This window comes from Anomaloglossus baeobatrachus, chromosome 12 (assembly GCF_048569485.1).
Source record: "Anomaloglossus baeobatrachus isolate aAnoBae1 chromosome 12, aAnoBae1.hap1, whole genome shotgun sequence".
Classification (NCBI taxonomy): Eukaryota; Metazoa; Chordata; class Amphibia; order Anura; family Aromobatidae; genus Anomaloglossus; species Anomaloglossus baeobatrachus.
This window is the reverse complement of record NC_134364.1, coordinates 55,487,522-55,514,963: the sequence shown is the minus strand read 5'-3', so window position 1 is coordinate 55,514,963 and position 27,442 is coordinate 55,487,522. Positions and strand designations below refer to the sequence as shown.

Here is a 27,442-nt window from a genome sequence, read left to right as displayed (position 1 = left end):
GCCAGTTCTGCATTAGACTCTATCACAAACGTAGCTCTGCTATAACTGAGTAAACTCTCCCCTACCACTGCCAGCGCTGTATTGGATTGTGACGTAAAGTCAACCCTGCTATACCACTGTTAGCTCTGCATTGGACTCTGACAAACTTTTCTGTGCTATCTGAACGAATGCTGCCATACTGCTGCTAACTCTGTGGAACCTGAGACAAACTCAGCTCTGCGATCACTGATTCATCTCTGCTGCACTGCTATCAGCTCTACAACTGACTCTGACAAACTCAGCTCTGCTATCAGCGATTCATCTCCGCTGTACTGCTATCAGCTCTACAACTGACTCTGACAAACTCAGCTCTGCTATCAGCGATTCATCTCCGCTGTACGATTATCAGCTCTTACGACTGGCTCTGTGACAACCTCAGCTGCGCCATCAGTGAGTGATTTATGTCGTTCCTTTGCCAGCAATATAAACTCTGTGACAAACTCAGCACTGCTACATTGCTAAGTCAACTTAACCCTGCTTCATCGGATTCCTGACTTCCATTGGTTCTTCCTATTGCCGTTCTGTCACCAGAGCTTCTTTTGTTCCTCTTGAATCTCCTTGTTGCACCAATGACACAACGTCAGGTCCACACGGCGAAACATCTGCTCATCTGACCCCAGGGCTTTGAGGATGGACCCCACCAGGTGAGATCTCACTCCTCAGCTCTGAGCCACAGTATCAGCCATTTAACTATACAACTTCTAGAAGAGAGGACAACTATTCACTGACCTGTAGACTCTGAATATACAGACTGAAGGAGCGAGAAGACAGATCCGATGGCGTCTTGCACACGTCTTCTGTAGAGTCTTCAGCCGGATGCTCTTCAGCGGTGCTGCCGTTACTGACCTTAGGTTCTTCACGCTGCGTCACCTGAGGAAGGTGGAGATATCAGTTACCACTTACAGAAGACTTTGCAAAAACCGGTCATTAACCATAAGATATACGATACCCTCACATAATAGTAACCCTAAGAGAATGTTATAAGGAACATACGTCCATGGAGATAGTCCCACTAAAATCCACAGTATGTCCATTTACTATACTTAAAAGGGTATCCCTATCTCAGATACTTATGACGTATCCACACCATAGGCCATGGATGTGTACCGCCCCGCGGCCTCGGCTGCGACCGCCGAGCCGCTCGGATCCGTGCTCGTTCTGCGGGCGGTGGCTCGAGCCTCTCACGGACCCGGGGGTCACTTCGCTCTGCAAGGGAGGCTGGCGCTACACGCGGGAAATACGGGAATTTCGGGTTTCGGGGTGACTGCTCGTGACACCACCCACAGGTCGTGGTGATGGTGGACACCACCGCTGCGGTATAGGTGAGGGACTCCCAGGACCGGTGTAAGGGCGCAGCTTTGGTGTTAACCCCTCCGTGGGTAGGGGCGGTGTGTCCCGGGGCCCGGTTGCGGGGAGATGGTGCAGGGCGCAGTGCTGCGGTGCGGCGCGGTGCCGGATAGTGCGGTTTTACTCACGATTAAGGCACCCAGAGTCACTGGTAAACCAAACGTGGTGATAGACGGGAGGCCCGCAGCCGGCTGCAGTTCACTAGACGGGTTGCCCCCTTTCTCCTGCACCTAAGTGTAAGTGGACCACGGTGCCTAGGCACGGGTGGTCTGCTCCCCGGCGGGTGTACCGAATGAGCTCCTTTGCCCGCAGGCGCTGGCCCTTGGATCTCTGGCCTCTGGCGGTGACTTCCATCCGGTCGTGTTGGGCTGTTGCCTTCAATCGGAACTTTGGCGGGAAAAAACCCCGGGAAGTCCAGATCCTCAATCAGTGAATTTGACTATGGTGGTGGCCTACGGCCTAGTCAGGGTCTGAGTACCCGTCCTGGTGCTCCGGTATACTGTTGGCTCCCCGGTTCGGTTCCGGCGGGCTCCAACCCTGTCCCGGTCCCTACGGTTCCATCGGTCATGTTCCCGGTCTCCTGCAGGCGGCCCCTGCCATCTGCCTGCCTGACTGTTTGGGGGGTCCTAGGCTCCAACCCAGGCCCCTCGCAGAACTGCACTTTACTCTCCTTCACTCCACTACTCCACTCGAACTTCTCACTACCACTCTCCACTCCAACTCAACTTCAACTTCTCACAGCTTTTCCTGCCTCAGGCCAGCAGACTCCTTGGAGGGCGTGTCTTTCTGCCTCACTCCGCCCACCTGGTGTGCCTGTCTGACTCTGAGGGAGGCAATCAGGTCTTTTGGTTGACGGGTGTTACCTGCCTAATGTAAGGGGGGGTGGTGTGGTGTAGTGACCTGTGACCCCTGGGGTGTCCAGGGCGTCACAGATGTCTGATATATGTGGTGTCACCTCTGTGATCCCCTGAAGCATAGGGCCCCATCGAGAACTATAGGAGTTTTTGGGAATGTGTGGCCACCTCTCCATTCCTGGTGGTGCAAGATGGGACCCAAGATAAGTTAGTGCGGCGCAGGTGGATGGAGCTCACATCTCATCTGCAAGTAAACCATGAACGCCTATGATGGGAATACATCAAAAAATGTTCAAATCCCTGCAGCACCACCACAGGCAGAATGATAGATTACACATATCCCACTGAAATTAATGGGCTGCAATGCATAGATACAGTGCCTACAAGTAGTATTCAACCCCCTGCAGATTTAGCAGGTTTACACATTCGGAATTAACTTGGCATTGTGACATTTGGACTGTAGATCAGCCTGGAAGTGTGAAATGCACTGCAGCAAAAAAGAATGTAATTTCTTTTTTTTTTTTTTTTAAATTGTGAAAAGTTTATTCAGAGGGTCATTTATTATTCAACCCCTCAATCCACCAGAATTCAGTTTGGTTCCCCTAAAGTATTAAGAAGTATTTCAGGCACAAAGAACAATGAGCTTCACATGTTTGGATTAATTATCTATTTTTCTACTAATTAAGACCCTCCCCAAACTTGTGAACAGCACTCATACTTGGTCAACATGGGAAAGACAAAGGAGCATTCCAAGGCCATTAGAGACAAGATCGCGGAGGGTCACAAGGCTGGCAAGGGGTACAAAACCCTTTCCAAGGAGTTGGGCCTACCTGTCTCCACTGTTGGGAGCATCATCCGGAAGTGGAAGGCTTATGGAACTACTGTTAGCCTTCCACGGCCTGGACAGCCTTGGAAAGTTTCTACCCGTGCCGAGGCCAGGCTTGTCTGAAGAGTCAAGGCTAACCCAAGGACAACAAGGAAGGAGCTCCGGGAAGATCTCATGGCAGTGGGGACATTGGTTTCAGTCAATACCATAAGTAACGTACTCCACCGCAATGGTCTCCGTTCCAGACGATCCCGTAAGGTACCTTTACTTTCAAAGCATCATGTCAAGGCTCGTCTACAGTTTGCTCATGATCACTTGGAGGACTCTGAGACAGACTGGTTCAAGGTTCTCTGGTCTGATGAGACCAAGATCGAGATCCTTGGTGCCAACCACACACGTGACGTTTGGAGACTGGATGGCACTGCATACGACCCCAAGACTACCATCCCTACAGTCAAGCATGGTGGTGGCAGCATCATGCTGTGGGCCTGTTTCTCAGCCAAGGGGCCTGGCCATCTGGTCCGCATCCATGGGAAGATGGATAGCACGGCCTACCTGGAGATTTTGGCCAAGAACTTCCGCTCCTCCATCAAGGATCTTAAGATGGGTCGTCATTTCATCTTCCAACAAGACAACGACCCAAAGCACACAGCCAAGAAAACCAAGGCCTGGTTCAAGAGGGAAAAAATCAAGGTGTTGCAGTGGCCTAGTCAGTCTCCTGACCTTAACCCAATTGAAAACTTGTGGAAGGAGCTCAAGATTAAAGTCCACATGAGACACCCAATGAACCTAGATAACTTGGAGAAGATCTGCATGGAGGAGTGGGCCAAGATAACTCCAGAGACCTGTGCCGGCCTGATCAGGTCTTATAAAAGACGAGTATTAGCTGTAATTGCAAACAAGGGTTATTCCACAAAATATTAAACCTAGGGGTTGAATAATAATTGACCCACACTTTTATGTTGAAAATTTATTAAAAATTAACTGAGCAACATAACTTGTTGGTTTGTAAGATTTATGCATCTGTTAATAAATCCTGCTCTTGTTTGAAGTTTGCAGGCTCTAACTTATTTGCATCTTATCAAACCTGCTAAATCTGCAGGGGGTTGAATACTACTTGTAGGCACTGTATGTAGGGTCCCCCTTAGGTCAGGAGGACCTGTCTATACCCGCTCTTTACATGTAGGTCCTGGTCAGATTTATTAACCCATATTAATCCTCACCCCTCCTTATATCCCACTTTTTCACACTTAGAAAGTAATTCAGTAATTCATAACCGTACATATCTGCCCCATCGATTGTTTAAGGTCTTCAGTTTCTGGGAGATCTTCGTCGCAGTTTTCTCGTGTGTCCTCTCAACCAGGAAGCCGCCATCCCTGTTCAGAGATTCCAGCACTGATTTCCACTTTGACAGAATTTCCACAGGTACCTGCATTTGTTTGATAAAAACAGTCTTACGGAAACAGTCAGCAAGTAGAAGTGTTTACCCAGCAGATAACAGGTATTTGCTAGGAGAGGGCAAGTGAAGTGGGACTCTCAGGCTTTCTCCATGAGTGGGTGTGAGAAACAAGACTCACAATCTTTCATTGTGAGTAGGTGTGAGCAGCAGGACTCACAGGCTTTCATTATAAGTGGGTGTGAGAATTAGGACTCACAGGCTTTCCTTACAAGGAACTGTGAGAAGCAGGACTCACAAGCTTTCACTGTGAGTCGGTGTGAGAAACAAGACTCACAGGCTTTCATTGTGAATAGGTGTGAAAATCAGGACTCACAAGCTTTCACTATAAGTGGGTGTGAGAAGCAAGACTCACAGGCTATCACTGTGAGTGTGAGAATCAGGACTCACAGGCTTTCACTGTGAGTGGGTGTGAGAAGCAAGAGTCACAGGCTTTTACTGTGAGTGGGTGTGAGAATCAGGACTCACAGGTTTTCAATATGAGTGGCTGTGAAAAGCAGGACTCACAGGCATTCAGTATGAGTAGGTGTAAGAAGCAGGATTCACAAGCTTTCACTATAAGTGGGTGTAAGAATCAGAACTCACAGGCTTTCCCTGTGAGTAACTGTGAGAAACAAGACTCAGGCTTTTATTGTGAGTAGGTGTGAGAAGGACTCACAAGCTTTCTCTATAAGGGAGTGTGAGAATCAGGACTCACAGGCTTTCACTGTGAGGGAGAGAAGCAGGACTCACAGGCTTTCACTATAACTGGGTGTGAGAAGCAGGACTCACAGGTTTTCACTATAACTGGGTGTGAGAAGCAGGACTCATAGGCTTTCACTAAAAGTGGGTGTGAGGATCAGGACTCACAAGCTTTCACTGTGAGTGGGTGTGAGAAGCAAGAGTCACAGGTTTTCACTGTGAGTGGGTGTGAGAATCAGGACTCACAGGCTTTCAATATAAGTGGGTGTGAGACGCAGGACTCACAGGCTTTCACTATGAGTGGGTGAGATAAGCAGGACTCACAGGCTTTCAATATAAGTGGGTGTGAGACGCAGGACTCACAGGCTTTCACTATGAGTGGGTGAGATAAGCAGGACTCACAGGCTTTCATTATTGAGTGTATAGATGAAGCAAAACTCTCAGACCTTTTATGTGAGTCAGTGGAGGAACCGTGGCTATCAGACTTTCAGTATACATGGGTAAAGTGGGAATCACAGGCTTTTGTTTTTTCATGAGTGGAGAGGTAAAGCGGGATTAAGGATTTTTCTGTTTCCCTGCAGGATTTGAATAGCTTTTCATGTGAAAATACTGCATTAACTTATACAAAACTATATATTTGGCCAAATTCCTCATCTGCTCCTCCATCCCATGCCCTTTATATGATAATCCCATTATTGAGCGGCCCATGCTTACAGGCGACGGTGCGATCCTCTGCTGCTCCTCCAGCCAAGCTGTGATCAGGGTCATATTATTCTCAAAATGAGTCCAGCTGGTTAGTACTTGCTCCAGGGTGGATCCTGCCTCCAGGGCCGAGGACACAAATGTCTTGTACTTTGACTCTATGGCTTCATATTGCTTTGGGATTTCAGGATCAGCCACTAGAAATTAATGAAAAAAGATTGGTCACGTGAAGGACTATGTAAAATCCGTCCACAGAAGCAGATATACTGATACACAGCAACTGATTGCCCAAATAGTCAGGTCGTCCCTACCTCAAATAAGTGTGTGTGTGTATGTGTATATATATATATATGTGTGTGTGTGTATGTGTATATATATATATATGTGTGTGTGTGTGTGTGTATGTATATATATATATATATATATATATATATATATATATATATATATGTATATGTATATGTATATATATATATATATATATATATATATATATATATATATATATATAATATATATATGTGTGTGTGTGTGTGTGTGTGTTTCTAACCCCATATTGTGAATTTTCTGCAAAATTCCCAAAAATCCCCAGCAAATATACAATGTGTGCAAGTAACCTAAAACCACATCATATATTAAGTCTAAATGCCAAGAGATATTACCGTGTTTCCCCGAAAATAAGACATTATTTGTTGCCCCTAAAAATGCTCTAGAGCTTATTTTCTGGGTAGGGCTTATTTTTGGGGAAACACGAGTTAGGGGTAAGTTTACCCCCCAAAATAAGGCAGAAAACCCCAGGAGAAATCATACTTAGCAGACCCCGAACATCTGTGCCGCTCCCGGGTCCTCCTGCAATCCACAGCAGGTGCTCCCAGCAGGTCCTTGCATGCTCCAAACCAGTCCTCCTGGGGTCTGGCAAGTATGATTGTGGGGTCTGTCTCTTCTCTTTTTGGGGTGTTTCCTTTATTTAATGATGTGTCCTGCTGTATTCTTTAACATTTTTAGCTGCATGTGTGACGCCCTGGATCCCAGGGGTCACAGGTCACTACACAACACCATACACCCCCTTCCCTGGACAGGTCACAGCAGTCAAACATTAAACCCTTGTTGCCACCCTCCAGGGTTGATGTCCACACCAGGTGGGGCGGAGCCAGGTGGTTGGCCCCGCCCACCAAGGAGTTCACAGACTGGAGGCGGGAAAACACAGTAGTCAGTCCAGTTGTGGGGAGGAGTGAGTGAGGAGTGAAAACTGTTGGTGTCTGGATCAGAGCACAGGCACTTCCAGCAAGGTCGGCAGATGGTGGTGGCCGTCTGCAGGAGTTGGCGAAGGTCAGCGGAACCGTAGGACCGGGGTCGGGCGGTGGCCCGCCGGTACCGAAATGGGGAGCCGATTGGAGCTAAGCACCAGGCAGGGTACTCAGACCCCGACCAGGCTTAAAGCCAACCTTTAGTCATATTCTCTGATTGCGGTCTGGACCTCAGGGGTTCATTCCCAACCAAGTCCCGACTGAAGGCAACAACCCAACCGTTCCGGATAAGTGCCACCGCCAAGGGCCAGAGATCCAAAGGGCAAAGGGGCTCCTCCAGCACGTATACGTCAGGGAGCGGACAACCGGTGCCCAGGTATTGGAGCCAACATACAAAACACAGGTGCAGGGAAATGACAGCCACCATCAACCCATCCAGGGAAAACCCCGCAGCCGGCTGCGGGCCCCTTCCATCCAGCCGTTTGGTTTACCAGAGAGAGACTCTGTCCATCTGTGTCTAAGTGAGTACACCAGTGCCATCCGGCGCCGCGCTGCACCGCAACCCTGCACCCTGCGAATCCCATCCTTTGAGAACCCAAACAGTCACCGGGCCCCGGGACCAACAGCCCCTACCCACGGAGGGGTCAACACCTAGCTGCTCCCCGCCATCGCTCCCGGGAACCCCGTTACCAGCAGCGGTGGTGTCCACCATCACCACAACCTGTGGGTGACGTCACGAACTCTATCTATCCCAAAACAAATCCAATTCCTCCTCTTCTCACTCGTGAGCAAGGAGCGCTGCTCGAGCCCCGGGTCCGGCCCACTCGAGCCACCGAGGAGAAGACACCGGATCCGAGCGCGATCTCCCTGAGCAGCCCCTGCGACGGGGAACTGGCCCCCGCCCTCGACACATGGACTTTTCATTATTGAACCAAGACTGGGGCTTATTTTCAAGGTAGGGGTTATATTTAAGCCGTATGCCGAAACTTTCTACCAGGGATTATTTTGGGGGGAGGGTTTATATTTAAGCCTTACTCTGATAAGGCCGAAAATTGCTACTAGGGCTTATTTTTAGGGTAGGGCTTATATTTAAACCTTAAACACAGCAATGTGTGCTGCCTGCTGGAACGAGGAACAACATCGTACCTATCGCTGCTGCGAAATTATGGAAATGTCGGACCCTACACCGATCATACGATAACGACGCTTTTACGCTCGTTAATCGTATGTAAAAGGATTCACATACTGCTATGTCGAGAGCGATGCCGGATGTGCGTCACTTTCGATTTGACCCCACCAACATTGCACCTGCGATGTCGTTGTGTGCAAAGTACCCCTTACTCTGAAAAGGACAAAAATTCCTACTAGGGATTATTTTCGGGATATTTAAGCCTTACTCTGAATATGCCGAAAATTCCTACTAGGGTTTATTTTAGGGGTAGGGCTTATATTCAAGCCTTAGTCTGAAAAGGCCAAAAGTTCCTGCTAGGGCTTATTTTTGGGATAGGGCTTATTTTCAGAGAAACATGGTACTTACTGTAGTCATCCGTGGTCCGCAGCAGGTTATGAAGGTCTCTGAATTTCTGAAACGCCGTTTCCAAACAGACCATGAACTGATTACCCTCCATAAGTTCCTACAATAGGAGAGAAACAGAAAAGTCATAGATATATCCAGCCGTCTGGGAGCGATGGGAAGCTCCGGGAACAGTGAGAAAACTGGAGTCACCGGTGCAAAATTTACAACCAGATAATTCCTCGGTATAAACCTGATGGACAGATCTGCTCAAAACTAGAGTCCCATAATGTCCTCTATAATTGGAGATTGGGTACTGTTGGTTTCCTGCAGATGGAACTGCTATGGAATTACAGAAGTCAGTTGATCTAGTGGAGACGAGAAGTATTGTCCTACCGAAAAGTCTCCAGAAAAGTAACAAATATCTCAGCAATAGAATACTATTAGTATGGGAGGCTTCTATATCCAAATGGCTACATGCTACTTCACATCTGGGACTTATCTCCCGAAACGGGTCCCTCCGATTCTCCCCCAGGCTGGTGAGGCGGCCTTCAGAGGTCACGTCTGCGGCTCTTCTGATTTACCTTGATAATTGCATGTACACAAAGTTTTGTTATACACATGTTTGATTCCTTTGTGTGTATTGGAACAACACAAAAAAAAAAATAAAAAGAGTAAAATAGGTAAATTGGACAGACTTTTACACAACTCCAAAAATGGGCAGGACAAAATTGTTGTCCCCCTCAATTTAATATTTGGTTGCACAGCCTTTACCCTTTGGAATAAATAACTGAAATCAATCACTTCCTATATCCGTCCACAAGCTTCTTACTCCTCTCACCTGGAATTTTGGACTCTTCTGCTCCAGGTCTCTCATATTTGAAGGCGTCTTCTTCCAACAGCAATTTTAAGATGACTCCACAGGTGTCAATGGGATTTAGATCTGGACTCATTGCTGCCACTCAGAACTCTACAGTGCTTTGTTAACATCCATTTCTGGGGCTTCTTGAAGTCTTTGGGGTCATTGTCCTGCTGGAAGATCCATGACCTAGGACGCAAACTCAGCTTTCTCACACTGGGAACCCAAAATCCTTTGGTAATCTTCAGATTTCATGATTTCTTGCACACAGTCAAGGCCCCCATTGCCAGAGGCAGCAAAGCAACCCCAAAATATCTTTGAACCTCCACCATATATGACTGTAGGTCCTGTGGTCTTTTCTTTGTAGGCCTCATGACATTCTCGGTAAACAGTAAAACAATGTGCTTTACTAAGAAGCTCTATCTTGGTCTCATCTGTCCACAAGACGCTTTCCCAGGAGGATTTTTGGTTACTGACATACATTCTGGCAAACTGCAGTCTAGCTTTATGTCTGTGTCAGCAGTGGGGTTCTCCTGGTCTCCTACATAGCGTTTCACTTCATTCAAATGTCCATGGATAGTTCACACTGACACTGATTCACTCTGAGCGTACACGACAGCTTGAATTTCTTTGGAACTTGATTGGGGCTTATCCACCATCCGGACGATCCTGTGTTGCAACCATTTATCAATTTTTCTCTGCCGTCCACATCCAGGGAGATTAGCTACAATGCCATGGGTTGTAAACTTCTTGATTAAGTTGCGCACCATGGACAAAGGAACATCAAGAGCTCTGAAGAAGGACTGTAAACTTGAAATTATTTATATTTGTCAACAATTTTGGTTCTCTAGTCCTCAAACAGTTTTTTTTCTTCCTGTTCTCCATGGTTAGTGTGGCACACAGACACACAATGCAAAGATGGGGTCAACTTCTCCCCCTATTATCTGGTTTCAAGTGTGATTTTCATATTGCCCACACCAGTTACTTGTCACAGATGAGTCCGAATGAGCATCACATGCTTGAAACTAAGTAGTTTATCCACAATTTTGAAAAGGTGCCAACAATTTTATCCGGCCCATTTTTGGAATTCTGTATGAAATTATGTCCAATTTGCCTTAAATCCTCTGATTTATTGTGTTGTTCCAATACACACAAAGGAAATAAACAAGTGTATAACAAAACACGTGTAACTGTAATAATTTTCAGGGGGAAATACCGGTACTTTGTTTTCTGGAACAATTTTAAGAGTGCCAACACTTTCAGCAATGACAATATATGAGGTTCTGCAGCAGCGGAGGGGTGTATGATGAGGTCCTGCTGCAGCTGAGATGTGTATAATGTTGTTCTGCACCAGCTGAGGTGTGTAAGATGATGTCCTGCAGCAGCTGAGGTGTGTACGATTATCTCTTGCAGCAGCTGAGGTGTGTACGATTATCTCTTGCAGCAGCTGAGGTGTGTACGATTATCTCTTGCAGCAGCTGAGGTGTGTATGATGATCTCCTGCAGCAGATGAGGTGTGTATGATGATGTCCTGCAGCAGATGAGGTGTGTATAGTGTTATTCTGCAGTAGCTGAGGTGTGTATGATTGTGTCCTGTAGTAGCTGAGGTGTTTATGATGATGCACTGCAGCAGCTGAGGGGTGTATAATGTTGTTCTGCACCATCTGAGGTGTGTACGATGATGTCCTGCAGCAGCTGAGGTGTGTACGATTATCTCTTGCAGCAGCTGAGGTGTGTATGATGATCTCCTGCAGCAGCTGAGGTGTGTATGATAATGTCCTGCAGCAGATGAGGTGTGTATAGTGTTATTCTGCAGTAGCTGAGGTGTGTATGATGATGCACTGCAGCAGCTGAGGGGTGTATAATGTTGTTCTGCACCAGCTGAGGTGTGTACGATGATGTCCTGCAGCAGCTGAGGTGTGTACGATTATCTCTTGCAGCAGCTGAGGTGTGTACGATTATCTCTTGCAGCAGCTGAGGTGTGTACGATTATCTCCTGCAGCAGCTGAGGTGTGTACGATGATCTCCTGCAGCAGCTGAGATGTGTATAGTGTTATTCTGCAGCAGCTGAGGTGTGTATGTTGATGTTCTGCAGCAGCTGAAGCGCTGTACTTTATAAGATGCTGAATGTACAGTAGCTATTTCAGAATATCTTCTTTAAAGAGAGAGGGAGCATTACATATCAGTCAGTTAGCAGTGGTCATTAGAAGGAAGTATAGGATCACCAGTCTACAAGGTGTTATCATTGCAGCCTGCTGTGTTGCTTTGGGGTCAGGAGTGCAGAGAATATATAGGTGTGCCGCTGATAAATTACCTAGAGTCAATATTTGATCATCGCTCCCGGAATTAGCAGCTATACTAGTGCGATGTATACTATATACTGCAGTGTGCAAAGAGCTCAACTAGTGTAAGGCCAAAGAATCCCAGGATGATAAATAAGTGTTTACAGCCTAATGAGAAGCTCTAGATGATAAAACATATATTGTGGGACAGTAACCACCAAAGAAAGGAACAAATACAGCAACAATAGGAAACCAGTTGAGAACAAAATAAACATATTAGGAAAAACAAGGGCCCGGCGACCCCCTTCTTCTCGATTCAATCATTCACAGCTGCCAATAAAGGAGGGTCCCAGAGTTGAGACTCGAACCTATCAGACAATTATGGCATAACCTGACATACATGTGTATTATAAGAATATGGAGCTGTGTCATGTATCATCTGGTCATTTGTGCATTGAGGATTTTTGCATTATCTAAACATGGCCATACAGATAGGCAAATGGTGGCTAAAAATGCAGATTGAGCCACGATCAGCCAAAGATCAAATGTATTTAGGGGGTGTCCTAAAAGAAGGTAAAAAGAAGGGTTGGGCATGTTGGATATCAACAATAAGTATCATTTGTTTTCCCCAATATGCGGTCTGGCAGATATTCAATCTGTCACGACACGGATTGGGGCCGAACCAGCGTGAGGTGAAATACACAAATAAACGGGTAACACCACAACAAATAAGGGGTACACCGGGGACACTAACAATGGTGGGCCCCAGTGCTAGTGAGAGGGAAGATGGACACCTCCTCACTTATCTGCTGCTGTACCCTGCACTCCTAGCCAGTCCCTGTACAGGTTGCTCACCAGTCGCTGAGCAGGAACCTGAAGCCCTGAGATGGCCCTACAATAGTCATGGCTAGTGAGTGGACAGGTAAGGGATGCTAGCCACACCGCTGCACTGAAACAACACACTGGGAAAGGACAGATAGGGGGAAACACCACAACAGACTGCTGCAGTAAGAACCAAGACTGCAGCCACCACAGCAACTATGGCAGAGGTTGGTCTTCCTCCTCCAAGACCAGAATCCTAATAAATCAAAAATAACCAGCACCTTCTGCTGGTAGCAGAGAGTATATAAAGGGACTGGGAGTTGTCCAGACCAGAAACACCTGATCTGGAGTCTGAGGCTACTGGAAAGCAAACTGACATTAAGGCCGGCTTCACACTTGCGAGTGACTCGGCGAGTCTCGCATCGGCATCACCCGGCGTGGCCGCACACTCTCCTGACTGGAGCGGGTCAGCTGCATGTATTTCTATGCAGCTGAGACGCTCCTGTCCAGAGAATGTGCGGCCATGCCAGGTGATGCCGATGTGAGACTTGCCGAGTCACTCGCAAGTGTGAAGCCGGCCTAACTCTCTTTTTCACAAAGAAAACCACATTTAAATAGCAGAGTCTCACCAGGTAACGTGAGACTCCGACCCAGAACCTGCAACTAATCTCTCATAGCAGAGAGACGACCATGACACATTCCCATCTCCCCTGGTGTGTTAGTGAATCCGGGGTCGGGGGGAAGACCAGCCGTCCCACCTTCATTAAAGGTGATGATTATTGGGAGGCAAAGTATCAAAAGACACCAAGTTAGCAAACAATCCAGAGGTGCAGATAAAGTAATGGACACAAAGACGCCCCATAACCGACCTTGTAATCCTCACTCAGGGCCTCCACAGACTCCTGAGATTTGTACTTTATTTTCCAAGACTTTAGCTTCGGTTTCCCTTCCTCCAGAAGAGCGAGCACATAGTATCCGGCACAGCGGTAATCCACAAGTACAATGAAGTTTGAGGCCACTATCTTCTCCAACCTGGAACCCAGAAATATAATCATCCAGTAAATATATTTACACAGTATTTAAAGTAACGAATATATATTTTTTGGAATAAAAAAAAAAGCCTTGTCTGAGAAAAGCAACTGTCAGCTGAACAAGTATTGAGTCCATCTATTAACGGTGCATCTATTGAGGAACACTATGGTCAGCCTAAGGCTAGGTTCACACACTGCGTCTTTTTGACGCTGCGTTTTTGTGCGTTTTTGGCCGCTATAAACGCACAAAAACGCACCTGCGTCGAAAAAACGCATCAAAAAACGCATGCGTTTTTGCCGCGATTTGGTGCGTTTTTGGCTGCGTTTTGCTGCGTTTTTGATCTCTGCGTTTTGCTGCGTTTTTCCAATGCATTGCATGGGGGGAAAACGCAGAAAAACGCAGGAAAGAACTGACATGTCCATTTTTTTTTTTAACTCAAAAACGCAGGTAAAAAAAACAGATGTGTGCGGACAGCAAAAATGAAAACTCATAGACTTTGCTGGGGAAGCAAAGTCCTGCAGTTTTGAGGCCAAAAACGCACCCGAAAAACGTGCAAAAACGCCGCGAAAAACGCACTGTGTGCACATAGCCTAAAACGTGTGCTCCAAAGTGAGAAAAGATAACATTCATGGTCACAGTATATAGGGATAAGTGAGACTGATGGGTTCCGCTGAATGGAATTCTATCATCCTAACCATAAGGACGTTCTATTGCCGTAAGTATGGAGTGTCGCTATTAAATACAACTTCCTTACCATGGTTTGTTCACATTTAACAATTCAAAAAAAATGCCCGGCTAAAAAACATTGAAGTGATAGCCCCAAAAAAAGGGAATAGTTTGTAGGTGTTGACCGTAGACAATTCCCCTTTCCTTATCCTTCCTGAATTTTGCGTCCTCGTCATCATTCGCAGTATGAGATGGGACATGCAGCCCATTCAGGTGGCACAGGTAGCCCAGGTGGCACATTTATTCATTCCATCACAAGAATGTGTTGGGAGATACCTGAAACTATCTCAAGAGCAGATACCAGGACACAGACTGTTACTTAGTGTCACACGGTGTTTGGCTCTAAACTCGCCGACTGTTATGGCAGCATCTGACGCTGTTCACACTGCGGAATGACACTCCACACTATGGTGTCTCTGGTGCTTCTGAGTTGCACAGACAGGCTCCGGTGTCGACCAGCTGTGTGCTCATTAATGATTAGACTTGCAGAAGTTAATCTCTGCTAGCCTGCTGGCTACCTCTTGGACCAAATGTTGTGGGAGACCTATCACAGTTACTCCCTGCCTTTTTAAGTTGGTGGATCCTGTCTTCCCATGCCAAGTATAGCTTTGCTTAACCGGTCCGCGTGCGGTTGTGATCCAGTTGTTGGTGATTTTTTGAGTGCTGCTTGGTGTGCTGTGGAAATCCTCTCGCCATCTGTTTATTTCCTCCCTGTTCTTTATTTCCTCCTTATGACATTTTGACTTATATCTCTATGTGTGCTAGCTGTGATAGAGTTTTTGGTTTCCACATTTGTCTATATCTGTGAGTTGGATGTGTGGGGGTATAAGATCAGGGCTTGCCACGAGCAGGACATTGAAGCCGGCACAGACATCTTCACCACCAGAGGTATTTCTGGGATTAGAGACAGCTAGGGCCCCCTAGCCTGAGGGCCAGTCTAGAAGCCTCAGTCCTCTGTTATCCTCATACACCCCGAGACACTTATGGAGGGCCGGGCTGTGGTGTAGAAAAGCATCATCCCAACAGCAGTACATTGCTGGACCCCTAAAAAGGACCCTCATGGTGTGCATATTTCTGACAAACTCCATGAGGGTGGAACGTGGGACCGATGTCATTTAGTGGGACCTGTGCTCACAGCCAGCACCTTGCAGTTGGATTAGCATTTGCCAGAGAACACCAGAATTGGCAGTTCCACCATAAGCACCTTGTTCTCAAAACCAGCATAAACATAAGTGTCTGGAGATACCGTGGTGAATATTAGGTTTCATGCAACATCCGCTGGTTTGGCATTGGGTTTGTCGTGGTCTGGGCAGACATATACTAGGAGGGTTACACAAACCCTTACTTGATAGACAAAAGGTACCCTCACTGCTTTTAGGTACTGGGATTAAATCCTTAGTCACTGTCAGACCTTACACTGGTGCAGTGGGCGCTGGGTGGAGGACAATGTTGGCCTCTTATGGCCAGTGTTTCGACAGTTCTTGGATGACAGCATTGATACCATTAACTGCACCTTATGTTCCCGAGAACTGAATCGAACCTCTGGGGACATTCTGTATTAGTGGATCCGATGGCATAAAATCGCACCACAAACTGTCCAAGAGCCACTGCCGCCCTGACCCGGGTCTGAGAAATGACCTCAATACACTAACTGCCATCCCGTCACATGTTGTAGCAAGTACACGCAGGCTCATGGGGTCATATAAATAAATTAGTCACATTATGAGCTGCCGTCATCACATTTACACAAATTTGTGTGTTCCATTATTTATATCAGTCAAAATTTCCATATTGAAGCTCTCATTTATCGAGATACGATGTGTGATTTAAGGTTTCCCTTCATTTTTCTGGAGTAGTGGACATTATTTGAAGGGAACCTGTCGAATTTGTGGGCAGAATGTTACAGAGTAAGAGTAGAGGAACAGATTATAATTTATCGGAAAAAAATCCAAAATTTGTAAATTTATTTATTTAAATCCCTCCTCTTTCTATGCATAGATGGCTGTCAATCACTGATTAGTACCGCCCACTGGACTCCTAAGGGGTACTTCTCACATAGGGAGATCGCTAGCGAGATCGCTGCTGAGTCACAGGTTTTGTGACGTACCAGTGACCTCATCAGCGATCTCGCTATGTGTGACCTTAAGCAGTGACCTGGCCCCTGCTGTGAAATCGCTGATCGTTATCCACTGTTCTGGGTCATTTTTTGCTCGTTGGTCTCCCGCTGTGCAGCACGCATCGGCGTGTTTGAAGGCGGGAGACCAACGAGCACCGACTCTGTGTAAGCAGCGTACGCTGGTAACCAGGGTAAATATCAGGTAACTAAGCAAAGAGCTTTGCTTGGTTACCAGCGTACAACGCTTACAGGCTGCCAGCGCTGGCTCCCTGCACACGTCGCCAGGATAAATATCAGGTAACTAAGAGCGCATTGCTTAGTAACCTGATGTGTACCCTAGCTACGTATACAGGGAGCCAGCGCTGGCAGCCTGTAAGCGGTGTACACTGGTAACCAGGGTAAATATCGGGTAACCAAGCAAAGCGCTTTGCTTAGTTACCCGATATTTACCCTGGTTACCAAGCGCAGTATCGTTACGCGAGTCGCAGGTGGCTGGTAGCTGGTGAGATCTGCCTGATTGACAGCTCACTAGCGACGCACCAGCGATTCTGACCAGGTCTTATCGTGGTCGGAATCGCTGGTACGTCGTTTAGTGAGACGGTACCCTAAGCACAGAAAGCAGACATCTATGCATAGATGGCTGTCAATCACTGATTAGGACTGCCCACTGGACTGCTAAACATAGAAAGCAGACATCTATGCGTAGATGGCTGTCAATCACGGATTAGGACTGCCCACTGGACTGCTAAACATAGAAAGCAGATATCTATGCGTAGATGGCTGTCAATCACTGATTAGGACTGCCCACTGGACTGCTAAACATAGAAAGCAGACATCTATGCATAGATGGCTGTCAATCACTGATTAGGGCTGCCCACTGGACTGCTAAACATAGAAAGCAGACATCTATGCGTAGATGGCTGTCAATCACGGATTAGGACCACCTACTGGACTGCTAAACATATAAAGCAGATATGTCTAAAGAATAAAAGACAAGGTCTACTGAACCTTGTCTTCTCAGCTCCTCTTGCTCCATTACAAAAGGTTCACAAATGCAACAGGTTTCCTTTAAGATGCAAATCCCTTTAAGAAACAATTTCTCTGTGGCTAAAATATTGATGGTCATATTAAAAGTTCTAATATAACTACTTAAAACTATGACCTACATGATAATAAACATGAAAAACACCCATTGTAAGTCAGATCCGGACAAACAAGGGTAATTATAGGTGAATTACAGGAGCAAAGCTCGTACCTTGTTTTCATCTCTTCTGTCTTATCAGTCGGCACAATTATGACGCCGTTATCGTCTACATTCTTAAAGGATCCCAGACTCTCCATGTGATTTTTGGCATCAACTATCAAAGCCTAAATGGAAAAATGAGCAGAAGGTAAAGATGGCTGAATTTCTAAGCCAAATCTATACATTACAATAAACATATAGATTACTTCCAATGACCCAAGGTGGTAAACACAGATAGCCAAAAAGGAGGAGTTATATCTGGGGAGCATCGGTGGCTCCGATTATGGCTACTTTCCTTCTTACAGTAGGGAGAACGGTTCAGTTACAGACAAGGACAAAAAAACCCTATTAAAACTCCTACCTGATTGCATTTAGTAATCACCAAAAATGAAAGAAAAGAGACGATACTAAATGTCTTTAGAAAATATATAAACTTTACTATAGACCTATAAAAATAAATATATGCAAGACAAGATGTCTAAAAAAAGGGGACCAGGGAACGGCAATGGAGGGTAAGGTAAGATAAGTAAGGATACGAAATATAAGGTAATTTAATCCCAAACCAACTGGAGACTATTATGTATTCTAGAACATTTGCATAAAAATAGTGAAATATAAAGTGCATGCGCACAACTGGTAAATTAGGAAAGAAAATAAATGAAAATATACAGAGGAGGGAAGCACATCCGGTTTATATTTGCCTGGTAATTTGCTGGTGGCCATTGACCTGGGAAGACATCGGTTGGTGAAGTCTTAGGACTCCTCACATAGGTGTATGCATTCAGAGTTGGCAGGACATGAGGATGATCACGAGTTCACAGCAACGCCAATAGTAAAGATGGTAGAGGCGCAAGCGCCACTAGGACGCTGTGCCGAAGGTAGAAGTTCAGTGACCAATGCTCTGCTCTGTTTATTACCTATTGGGCTACTGGAAAAAGTCAAGCACAGCGTTCAGCAGCCCCATTGGGAAATGGATGGAGCTGCAAACAAAAATGGTCCATACTAAGGGGGATAAAACTGACCCGTTCTGCTCATCGGTGCAGGTCTTGGCAATCAGACCCCACCGATCAACCACTTAACTTGACTTGTTTTTCCCCAGACAATGTCTTTAAATTTTGTAGAATGAGGGTCTATTATCAATGCTGGGAGTAAATCAAATGAGCCTCCCAAAAGAAAAGAGCACAGACTTCTACCCTGGTAGCCTAAAAGGTGTCCTGAGGACAAGTAATTTCACTTGCACCAGTGTGCTTGTGCTGACTGAGCTCGCCAAATACAGTTGGCATTGTGAGAAGCTTGCCATGAACTAATGACTATTGGACTTTTCCCAGCACAGAGCACTGGTTACGTTGATCATATTGTTGTGTTTCATTAGAGATTTCCTTGTTTGTCAGTTTAAGGTCACTTGTCTGTACACAAATGGAAGGGGGAAGGGGTTGTATCATTGTCATCCAAGTTGATCTCCATAGACTCTAATATTATCAGGCCAACAGTAGAATTCATTGTCCTGCATCTGGTGGGGGGGTTGTGCATGTTCGTTCCTCTCTACAGGGGATTTCCCCAATACTCCTCTTTTCAGATTGGGCTTCTAGAACCTTCTGCATACTTGAGTTACATGTACCAATTGTTTAAGGGGGTGGGATGTGATTCTAGACCAGGGGGATGATCCCAGGAGAGGCAGAAGAGTGAGCTACATGTTTAGTTCGGGAGTTGGTGCTGTGACGTGAAGGGAAGAGGATCTATTGTTGCGGCCAGGTACTAGTGCCCATGAATGGACTATAGAGATTGGAGCTGGATACTCATACTACGGTCGTGATAGCCGTCGTCTAGATTGACGAACTATTCTAAGGACTGTTGTTGCGCTATGGTCGTGATATCTGTTGTCTGGATTGCGGAACTATCCTAAGGACTGTTGTTGCCGGCTGGAGCTGGATACCCACACTATGGTCGTGACAGCCATCGTCTAGATTGAGGAACTATTCTAAGGACTACTGTTGCCGGCTGAAGCCAGATACATGCGCTACGGTCGTGATATCCATTGACTGGATTGAGGAACTATTCTCAGCACTGTTGTTGCCGGCTGAAGTGCATACATGCACTATGGACGGAATATCCATCGTCTGGAGGAGCATAAGGACTATGGTTGCTGCAAGACCATGTACAAAAGAAATAAAACTTGTTGCATCGTTAACATGATTAATACAACCCACAATCTCAGATCTTCACGAGCATTATTAAATGTAAAACCCTTACAAGGATCCTTGGATGACGCTATTCCAGTCATAGAGGCTGGTACCCCAGAGTGTATATGGCGCCTGTTCCCACCCTGTCCTTTACACAGAGGAGAGAAAGCCGCCATCAGACTCCTCTGGTTTTGGCTTCTCTACTTGGAGCACAATGAGATTGGGAATGTCCATTCGAGCAGCATGATCGATCCTTTTCCTCCTAATATCATTTGCCAGGAGGATGCCATACACACCAGATAGTGGGCCTGTTCTGCTGGAATCAGTGGTGTATAAAGACCTTTAGTGTATTTTTTTGGTTCCTCCTTCTCACCAAGACCTTTATACCTCCCATGATTTGATAATTTCAGTGTTACAACACACAATTTCCTACCTTGAAGGCTTCTGACAAAGCCCGGAGTATAGACATCGTATTGTAATGGGAGCCTGACTCGGGTAAAGCCTGGGACATCAGAGTCTCGACTTCCGTCAGCCATGTCTCAATGCTATCCAGAGGTGGAAGCAAACTCCTATCCAGCTTCATCTTCCACTCTGCAATCTGTATACGATGAGCAAATAGAATAAAGATAAAAGTAACAAGTGCCTTTTTAAAATTTCACCTTCCCATATAGGACACCCCCTTCCTCATCAGTGTCTGGTCAAAATTCACTGACCTGTATAGAACAGGACATGGCTGCCATAAATAGCATATCTACTTACCATTTTGGACCTCAATAATTAGCTCGCAAAGGTCCAGATTAAGACTAATGCCCTATGCAGGGTCGGCCATAACCTGCAGATTGGTTAGGGCCACTGGTGGTCCAACCCACACATTTGCACTTGGCCATCTATGGGACTACTGGAGATGGACAAGTACAATGCTTGGTTATCCCCAGCATTCCCATACAGCCAACTCTCCATTCTGATGGGGTCCAAGTGATTGGTTCATTGAAATTAATGGAAACCCCAAAAAGAGGGTTTGCTTTTCTATCAATTCCTCGATAAAGGTCTGCCTTTACTTCGGTGCTACTATGGTAGTAAAGGAAGAGGGAGCAGAGACAAATCTCCCCACAGCCTATAGAAGGCATGATTACAGCTGGCTGTAATGTTCTGTACACACTTTCAGAAAGAATAACAGCTCTGAAGCACAAACTGCTTCTCCAGTATGCAGTCAATTAATCCCAAAGGCTGGGGATTGATGATGATTTCGGCTATGACACAAAGATGGGGGGGGTGATATTTTGACCCTAGGTGACCACAACAAGCAAGTCTGAAAAATGACGGAACGAGTTTGATATTTTGCAAGCAGCATCTAACTGCACAGAAAACGCTTTGGACGCTCGACCTGTGTTGCGACCCAAGTCATCGTCTAGCCCCAGCCTAGAAAGAAAGTGGGATTTGTTTATTTAAACACTTGGATGATGACAGATCAGTAAAATGTGAACCTCATTTTCTTACTTTTTGATTTCACCCTGGGGCTTTGACTCCAGAGCAAGAAAGTTGCAAACAACTTTGAACCTAACCCCAAGAAACTGAATGTCTGAAACTACATGCGACATTCTCCCCCCAGAGCAAAAAATATTTCTGCAAATCAAATCTAAAAAGATTTATCACGTATCACAATAGTTAGGTGGTAGTCTATCTAAAAGTTACCATCTATCTGACACAAGGAGATTTTTACAAACATTGCCAACTGTCATGGCGGCATGAGAATCTGTGGAGACTACAGATTCCCGGACTCTGCCTGCTAACTTCTCTCATGTCTGTGATGAGCTCAGGCAGACTCGGGCATCGACCCACAGACTTGTAGTTCATAGGCAGGCTAGCAAGAGTAAAGGGTACTTTACACACTGCGACATCGCTAACGATCTCGTTAGCGATGTGAAATTCTAGATCGCAAGTGCGATCTTTCGAGATCGCACATAGGTCATTTTACGCATGTGCGATCTCGAAAGATCGCACTTGCGATCTAGAATTTCACGTCGCTAATGAGATCGCTAGCGATGTTGCAGTGTGTAAAGTACCCTTTAGTCTCTGCTGGGATGCTTGTTAGGTTCCTTTGATCTGATCACATGCAGTGGGGGAGCCAGTCACATTTGCTCCCCTCCTATATATGCTGGCTGTATACTTTCTTTAATGCAAGCTATAGTTTTTCTATACTGGTCTGGTCAGCTGTTCTGATTCAGACTTACTGGTGGTTGTTGTAATTTATTGCTATGAGTGATTGTGGTGTTAACCCTTGTTTTCCTTTTGTTGCTGCCTCACTTCTCTTGCTTTTCTCCCTTGTTTCTTACTGTTTGTTCCTGTGAGTTTGCAGTGTGTCTGAAAATTGTTTTTTTCCTGTCTGTCATTTTCTGTGTTACCAATTATAGAAAACACGGCATTTCTGATATAAAATGGGTGCTCTGGTAGGGTTCAACTCCATAAGTAATAATATAATTGAGTGCCTGGCTTAATCATATTATTTTCGGTGTTACCATCTCACTCCTGTACTTTCCCTCTCTGGGCGAGTTAACATATTAGATCTGGTCAGGTGAATAGCCAGGAATGGGATGCAAGCATCACCACCATTAGCGGTAACCCTAAACTAAGGGATAGCTTAGGGTCCACTAGCGTGATGTCCCTCGCTATCCTGCAGTCACATTATGTCACTTATATCTCTGGAAGTAGGGGCCATTCTCAGATACTAAATGTCCGGTCCAATTGAACTAAAGGGGACCCACAAAAAATATCATTATCTCTGTTACCATCTCACTCCTGCCCCTTCCCTCCCCGGAGGGAGGGGAACATATTAATTCTGGTCAAGAGAACAGTAAGGTATGAGACTCCAGCATCTCCACCATCAGGGATAATCTGGAGGTTAAGGATAGCCTAGGATCCCCTAGCGTGGGGGACAGCATACGAGCCCCTGTTCCTAACTATCCTAAATTCACATTGTGACACTATCCAGAGCTTATGGCCAGGAAACCACTTTAAAAGGGTTGTTATTAGTGATGGACGAGCTCTACCATGCTCGGGTGCTCGGTACTCGTAACAAGCAGTTGGATGCGCGGATGGGCAAGAAACGGGTAACCGAGTATAATGGAAGTCATTTGAAAGATCTTACGGAAAAATGCTCGAGTTCCCCGTTGACTTCCATTATACTCAGTACTTGAGTCGCACCCGTCCGAGCATCCAACTGCTCGTTTCAAGTACCAAGCACCCTGTAATGGGACTGGGATTTAACGCTAGGTGTAGTGGCACAAAATGGTGAGCGCAACACTTTCAAACCTTGCACATATCCCATAGTAATCCTGTTAGTTCGCAGTTGTCTTTTTCCTAAAGATTAGTGTGAATACTGGGTTACTATGTGCAATTTTCCTCACCTGGGCGGTGATATTTTCCAGCGATTGCTTAATAAGGAGTTGTTCCTCAGTCTGAAGAGTCTCCACTAATCCAGACACGAAGATACGTTTCTGCTCATTAAATTGTCTCATAAATAACAGAATTCCCTAAGAAATAAATAATTATAGATGAGATATTTTCCCATTATGGAGAATCCACCAGTTTTCAGTCTGAAACATAAGCAATGTCACCTGGTATTTTTTTGTGTAGGTCTCATCTTTCATTTCAGAAAATAACTTCTTAAGTGTCTGCTCCTGCTCATTCAGCCACTCCATTGTTTTATTCACTCGAGCCTACAAGGAAGAAAAAAAAAATCAATGTAATTTCTGTAATAAGAGAAGATGAGCAGCTACATCAGAATAGAAAATAGGAGATAGGAGATGGTCGATCGAAAATCCAAGAGGAAGAAGATGGGAGACCAAATTAAGGTGGTTTTCAAAAATTGCTCAAACTCCTTGGACAAACTACCACATCTAATAAATATCATTTTTTTCACCACTGATCATTGTATTTTTTTGCAATAAAAAAATCTCCAACTTATAGACTTATACCTGTACACTTACCAGTACATAATGCCTGTAAAGAAGAATGCTACAGAGATTTTTACATAGACTCACTGTTTATGTTGCTGCCTTCCACGCTACAGGTCCTAAGTTTGTATCCTGGCAGAAATCCACTGGGATACGTGAATGATTTAACTTATTAGTCCATATCAGAATAATAGATTCCAGAAATGGCTAGTGTTAGCACTAGATCTATCGATTAAAACTATTGGATCCAACTAATTGAAATCTGTTACTTCAAGGTTACTGATCTACGTAAATTAGTCAGGTTTTGGCATAAACTATTAATTAAAAAGTCATAAATTGGGGAGCGTGGCTTATTTGAGTAATTGGATTGTGACATTTATGGCAACGCACCAGCACTGAAGGAGGGGTGGTCTGCAATCCATGGGTGTAGTCCCAAAGTTTTAGATCGATTTGTTAAGGAGTCAGAAAATAACTCACATTTCCGGATGCCCAAACAGTCCTGATCGGAATCACACAGTGTATAGGGCCATAATATACCTACAAATGTCTCCAATTTCAAATGGCGGCAAAAATTGTGACATGCTTCCTTAAATGTTAATAGTGGAGATTTTCTCAGATTGAAGTATATCTTCTACATCTATAATATCGAAGCACTATACCATAGGTCACAACTGTGCCATCAAGTGGGAGTGCCTCGAATTTGGGGAGAGCTGTCCCACTGTCCTAGGAGGTCAGAGGTATTTCCTGACTTCAGTAGTGTCGGTTTCTTCAAGACACACATACAGCTGAATATAACATCCAACCCCCACTCCATCAGTCCCTACCAGTACCTTTACATCACCTGACGAGAAGCAGGATGCACAGGCAAAGTGTGTGTGTGTGTGTGTGTGTGTGTGTGTGTGTGTCTGTGTGTACACGGAGGGCATCATACTGTGTGTGGAGGAATGTACTGTTGTAGTGTAGCATCATACTTTATGGGGGACAACATATTATGTGTGGGGGATTCTTTTGAAGGTGTATCATAATGTGTGCAGGGCTTGTGGGGGGACTATAGGAGCATAATACTGTGTAGGAGGCTGTGGGGGCATCACACTATGTAGAGGGATGTGGCGCACTATACTGTGTATGGTGGAATGTACTGTGGTGGCGTCATACTTTATGGGGGAATGTGGGTACAATATACTGTGTGTTGATAGCTGTAGGAGCATAATACTGTGTGGGAGGCTGTGGGGGCATAATATTGTGTGCAGAGGGATGTATGTGCACTATACTACGTATGGGGAAATGCACTGTGGTGGCATAATACTTTATGAGGGCACTGTGGGAACAATATGCTGTGTGTCGGGAGCCATAGGTGCATAATACTGTGTGGGAGGCTGTGGGGGCATCATACTGTGTAGAGGGATATGGGGGCATCATACTGTGTAGAGGGATGTGGGGGCACTACACTGTACTACACATGGAGGAATGTACTGTGGTAGGATCTTAATTATGGCGGGTCGGTGGGAACAATATACTGTATGTCAGATGCTGTAGGAGCATAATACTGGGTGTTGAGGATGTAGGGGCATCATATATATGCAGAGGGATGTCAGGGCACTATACTACATATGGGGAAATGTACTGTGTTGGCATCACACTTTAAGGGGGAATTGTGGGAACATACTGTGTGTCGGGAGCTCTAAAAGCATAACACTTTTTGGGAGGCTGTGGGGGCATCATACTGGGTAGAGGGATGTGGGGGCACTATACAAGGGAAATTGTACAATGGTGGCATAATACTTTATTATTATTATGGAGAAAGTGGGAACAATATACTGTGTATTGGAAGCTGTAGGGGCATCATACTGTGTGGAGAGGGATGTGGGGGCATCATACTGTGTGGAGAGGGATATAATTGCACTATACTATGTATTGGGACATGTACTGTGGTGGCATCACACTTTATGAGGGAATTGTAGGAACAACATACTGAGTATAGGGTACTATGGGGCAACATACTGTGTGTGTGTGATTCTACTGTTATGGCATGTAATGAGGGGGCATCATACTATGCGTGGGGGGCACCGTACCGTGTATGGGGGGCTTTGAAGACTTCATACTGTCTGTCAGGGAATGTACTGTGTGGGGGTGGCTATGGGGGCATCTTGTTGTGTGTAGGAAATATTGACGTGAACCCTTACATCTCAAAAAGGAAATATTTCCCTGGAATAAAATCTCATACCGACAAATCTTTTGTAGGCTCATCAATATTTTTGGAATACTGTAAAAATTGCGCCACGTATGTCATAATTGATTTTTCATCAGGATTTGAAGCAGTAAGATCTAAGGGACAGAGGAAAAAGGTGGATGAGCGTTGTTAGGATATACTACATATTTCTGATTAGTTTGGGTTACATACCTGCCGGTTCAATGAGTTTGGGGATGTTTAGTTCATTTTCCGCTATTGTGAACGCCTCTTGCAGTTTTTCCTCATTGGACTTCCCCTGTAACTTGTCCATATTGATGAGGTCCGGTCTTAAGGACTGAATAATTGCTAGGAAAGCCATGCCGTTTTTCCAGCTGGACCTAAAATCTGTTACATTAACAGATCCCAATCTGCAAAAACATAAAAGGATTATATATTCTCTACTCGACTGGACTGTCATACATCTGATTCTAATATATCACAAAATACAAAGGATAAGATCAGCAACATCAAGGTAATCATGTTCTGCCTATAACGGGGCTCCTCACCGACCATGTGCCATGTATAACTATTTGCGCCAGAGAACATTTAGGGTATCTTTAGGTACCAGGACTTGGGTGTCACCCCCTATAGTTACACCTGCGATCGTAACCTACTGAAATGCAAGAAATAGAAATATGTGTCTAATATAACAAGCAAGCTACGCCATATTGGACGACTTATAGATGCATCCTTTAATGGTAATGATAATTTTACCCAATGGGGAGTGGAAGATAGAGCAGCAAGAAGACACAAATGGGACAACGACCCTCGCCACACACGTCATCAACCAAAATATATGTATGTATAGATTACCATCAAAGAAGGCTTCTTTGATACACTCAGACAATTACTGATATTGGCACATGATCGGTGACAGGGGGGGGGGGGAGAACCCGTATAGGGACATTAGGGAGTGCAGGGGTCATCCTCAGGTGAGTGGCAGGAGGTGGCCCCGCTCCCCTCTCCCTAGAGCCAGAGCTCAGAATTGTACAGTGTTCCCGGTGTATCCTGTGCATTAAGCCGCTCGCAGGGCGCTCCCGTATGCTTGGTGGAACCCCGGTAGTCACTTGACACGTGGATAACTCAATGTGTTGCAAATGCCACTTCACCCCTAAAAGGACTCATCATTGGCCAGCGAACAGGTAACCAATGATTTTTTTTTAAGTGGGCAACCAAACGTGTATTTAAATGAGTTTTCCGACCTTTATCCAAATTAAACAGTGGGAAGGGGGGATGCTAAGAAGCAAAAAGACATACTTAACCCTGGAATCCACCATCATTCTACCATTGCTGGACCGGAAGAGAAGCAATGCCCACTACCAGTCACTAGAGTT

The 27,442-nt window shown here is 45.4% G+C and overlaps 1 protein-coding gene across 2 annotated transcripts in view; it reads right to left on the bottom strand.

The window, feature by feature from the left end:
• The window catches only part of SYNE2 (spectrin repeat containing nuclear envelope protein 2), a 518,190-nt gene that overhangs the window by 381,170 nt on the left and 109,578 nt on the right, over positions 1 to 27,442 (bottom strand). For both annotated transcript variants that reach the window (XM_075330437.1, XM_075330436.1), the window contains exons 8-18: positions 26,280 to 26,476; positions 26,103 to 26,203; positions 23,540 to 23,641; positions 23,330 to 23,455; positions 20,359 to 20,523; positions 17,758 to 17,870; positions 13,498 to 13,660; positions 8,690 to 8,786; positions 5,918 to 6,102; positions 4,349 to 4,495; positions 769 to 909 (exon numbers count right to left, since the gene is read on the bottom strand). In XM_075330437.1, the coding sequence (XP_075186552.1) occupies positions 769 to 909; positions 4,349 to 4,495; positions 5,918 to 6,102; positions 8,690 to 8,786; positions 13,498 to 13,660; positions 17,758 to 17,870; positions 20,359 to 20,523; positions 23,330 to 23,455; positions 23,540 to 23,641; positions 26,103 to 26,203; positions 26,280 to 26,476 (1,537 nt within the window). The remainder of the gene's footprint in view (positions 1 to 768; positions 910 to 4,348; positions 4,496 to 5,917; positions 6,103 to 8,689; positions 8,787 to 13,497; positions 13,661 to 17,757; positions 17,871 to 20,358; positions 20,524 to 23,329; positions 23,456 to 23,539; positions 23,642 to 26,102; positions 26,204 to 26,279; positions 26,477 to 27,442) is intronic.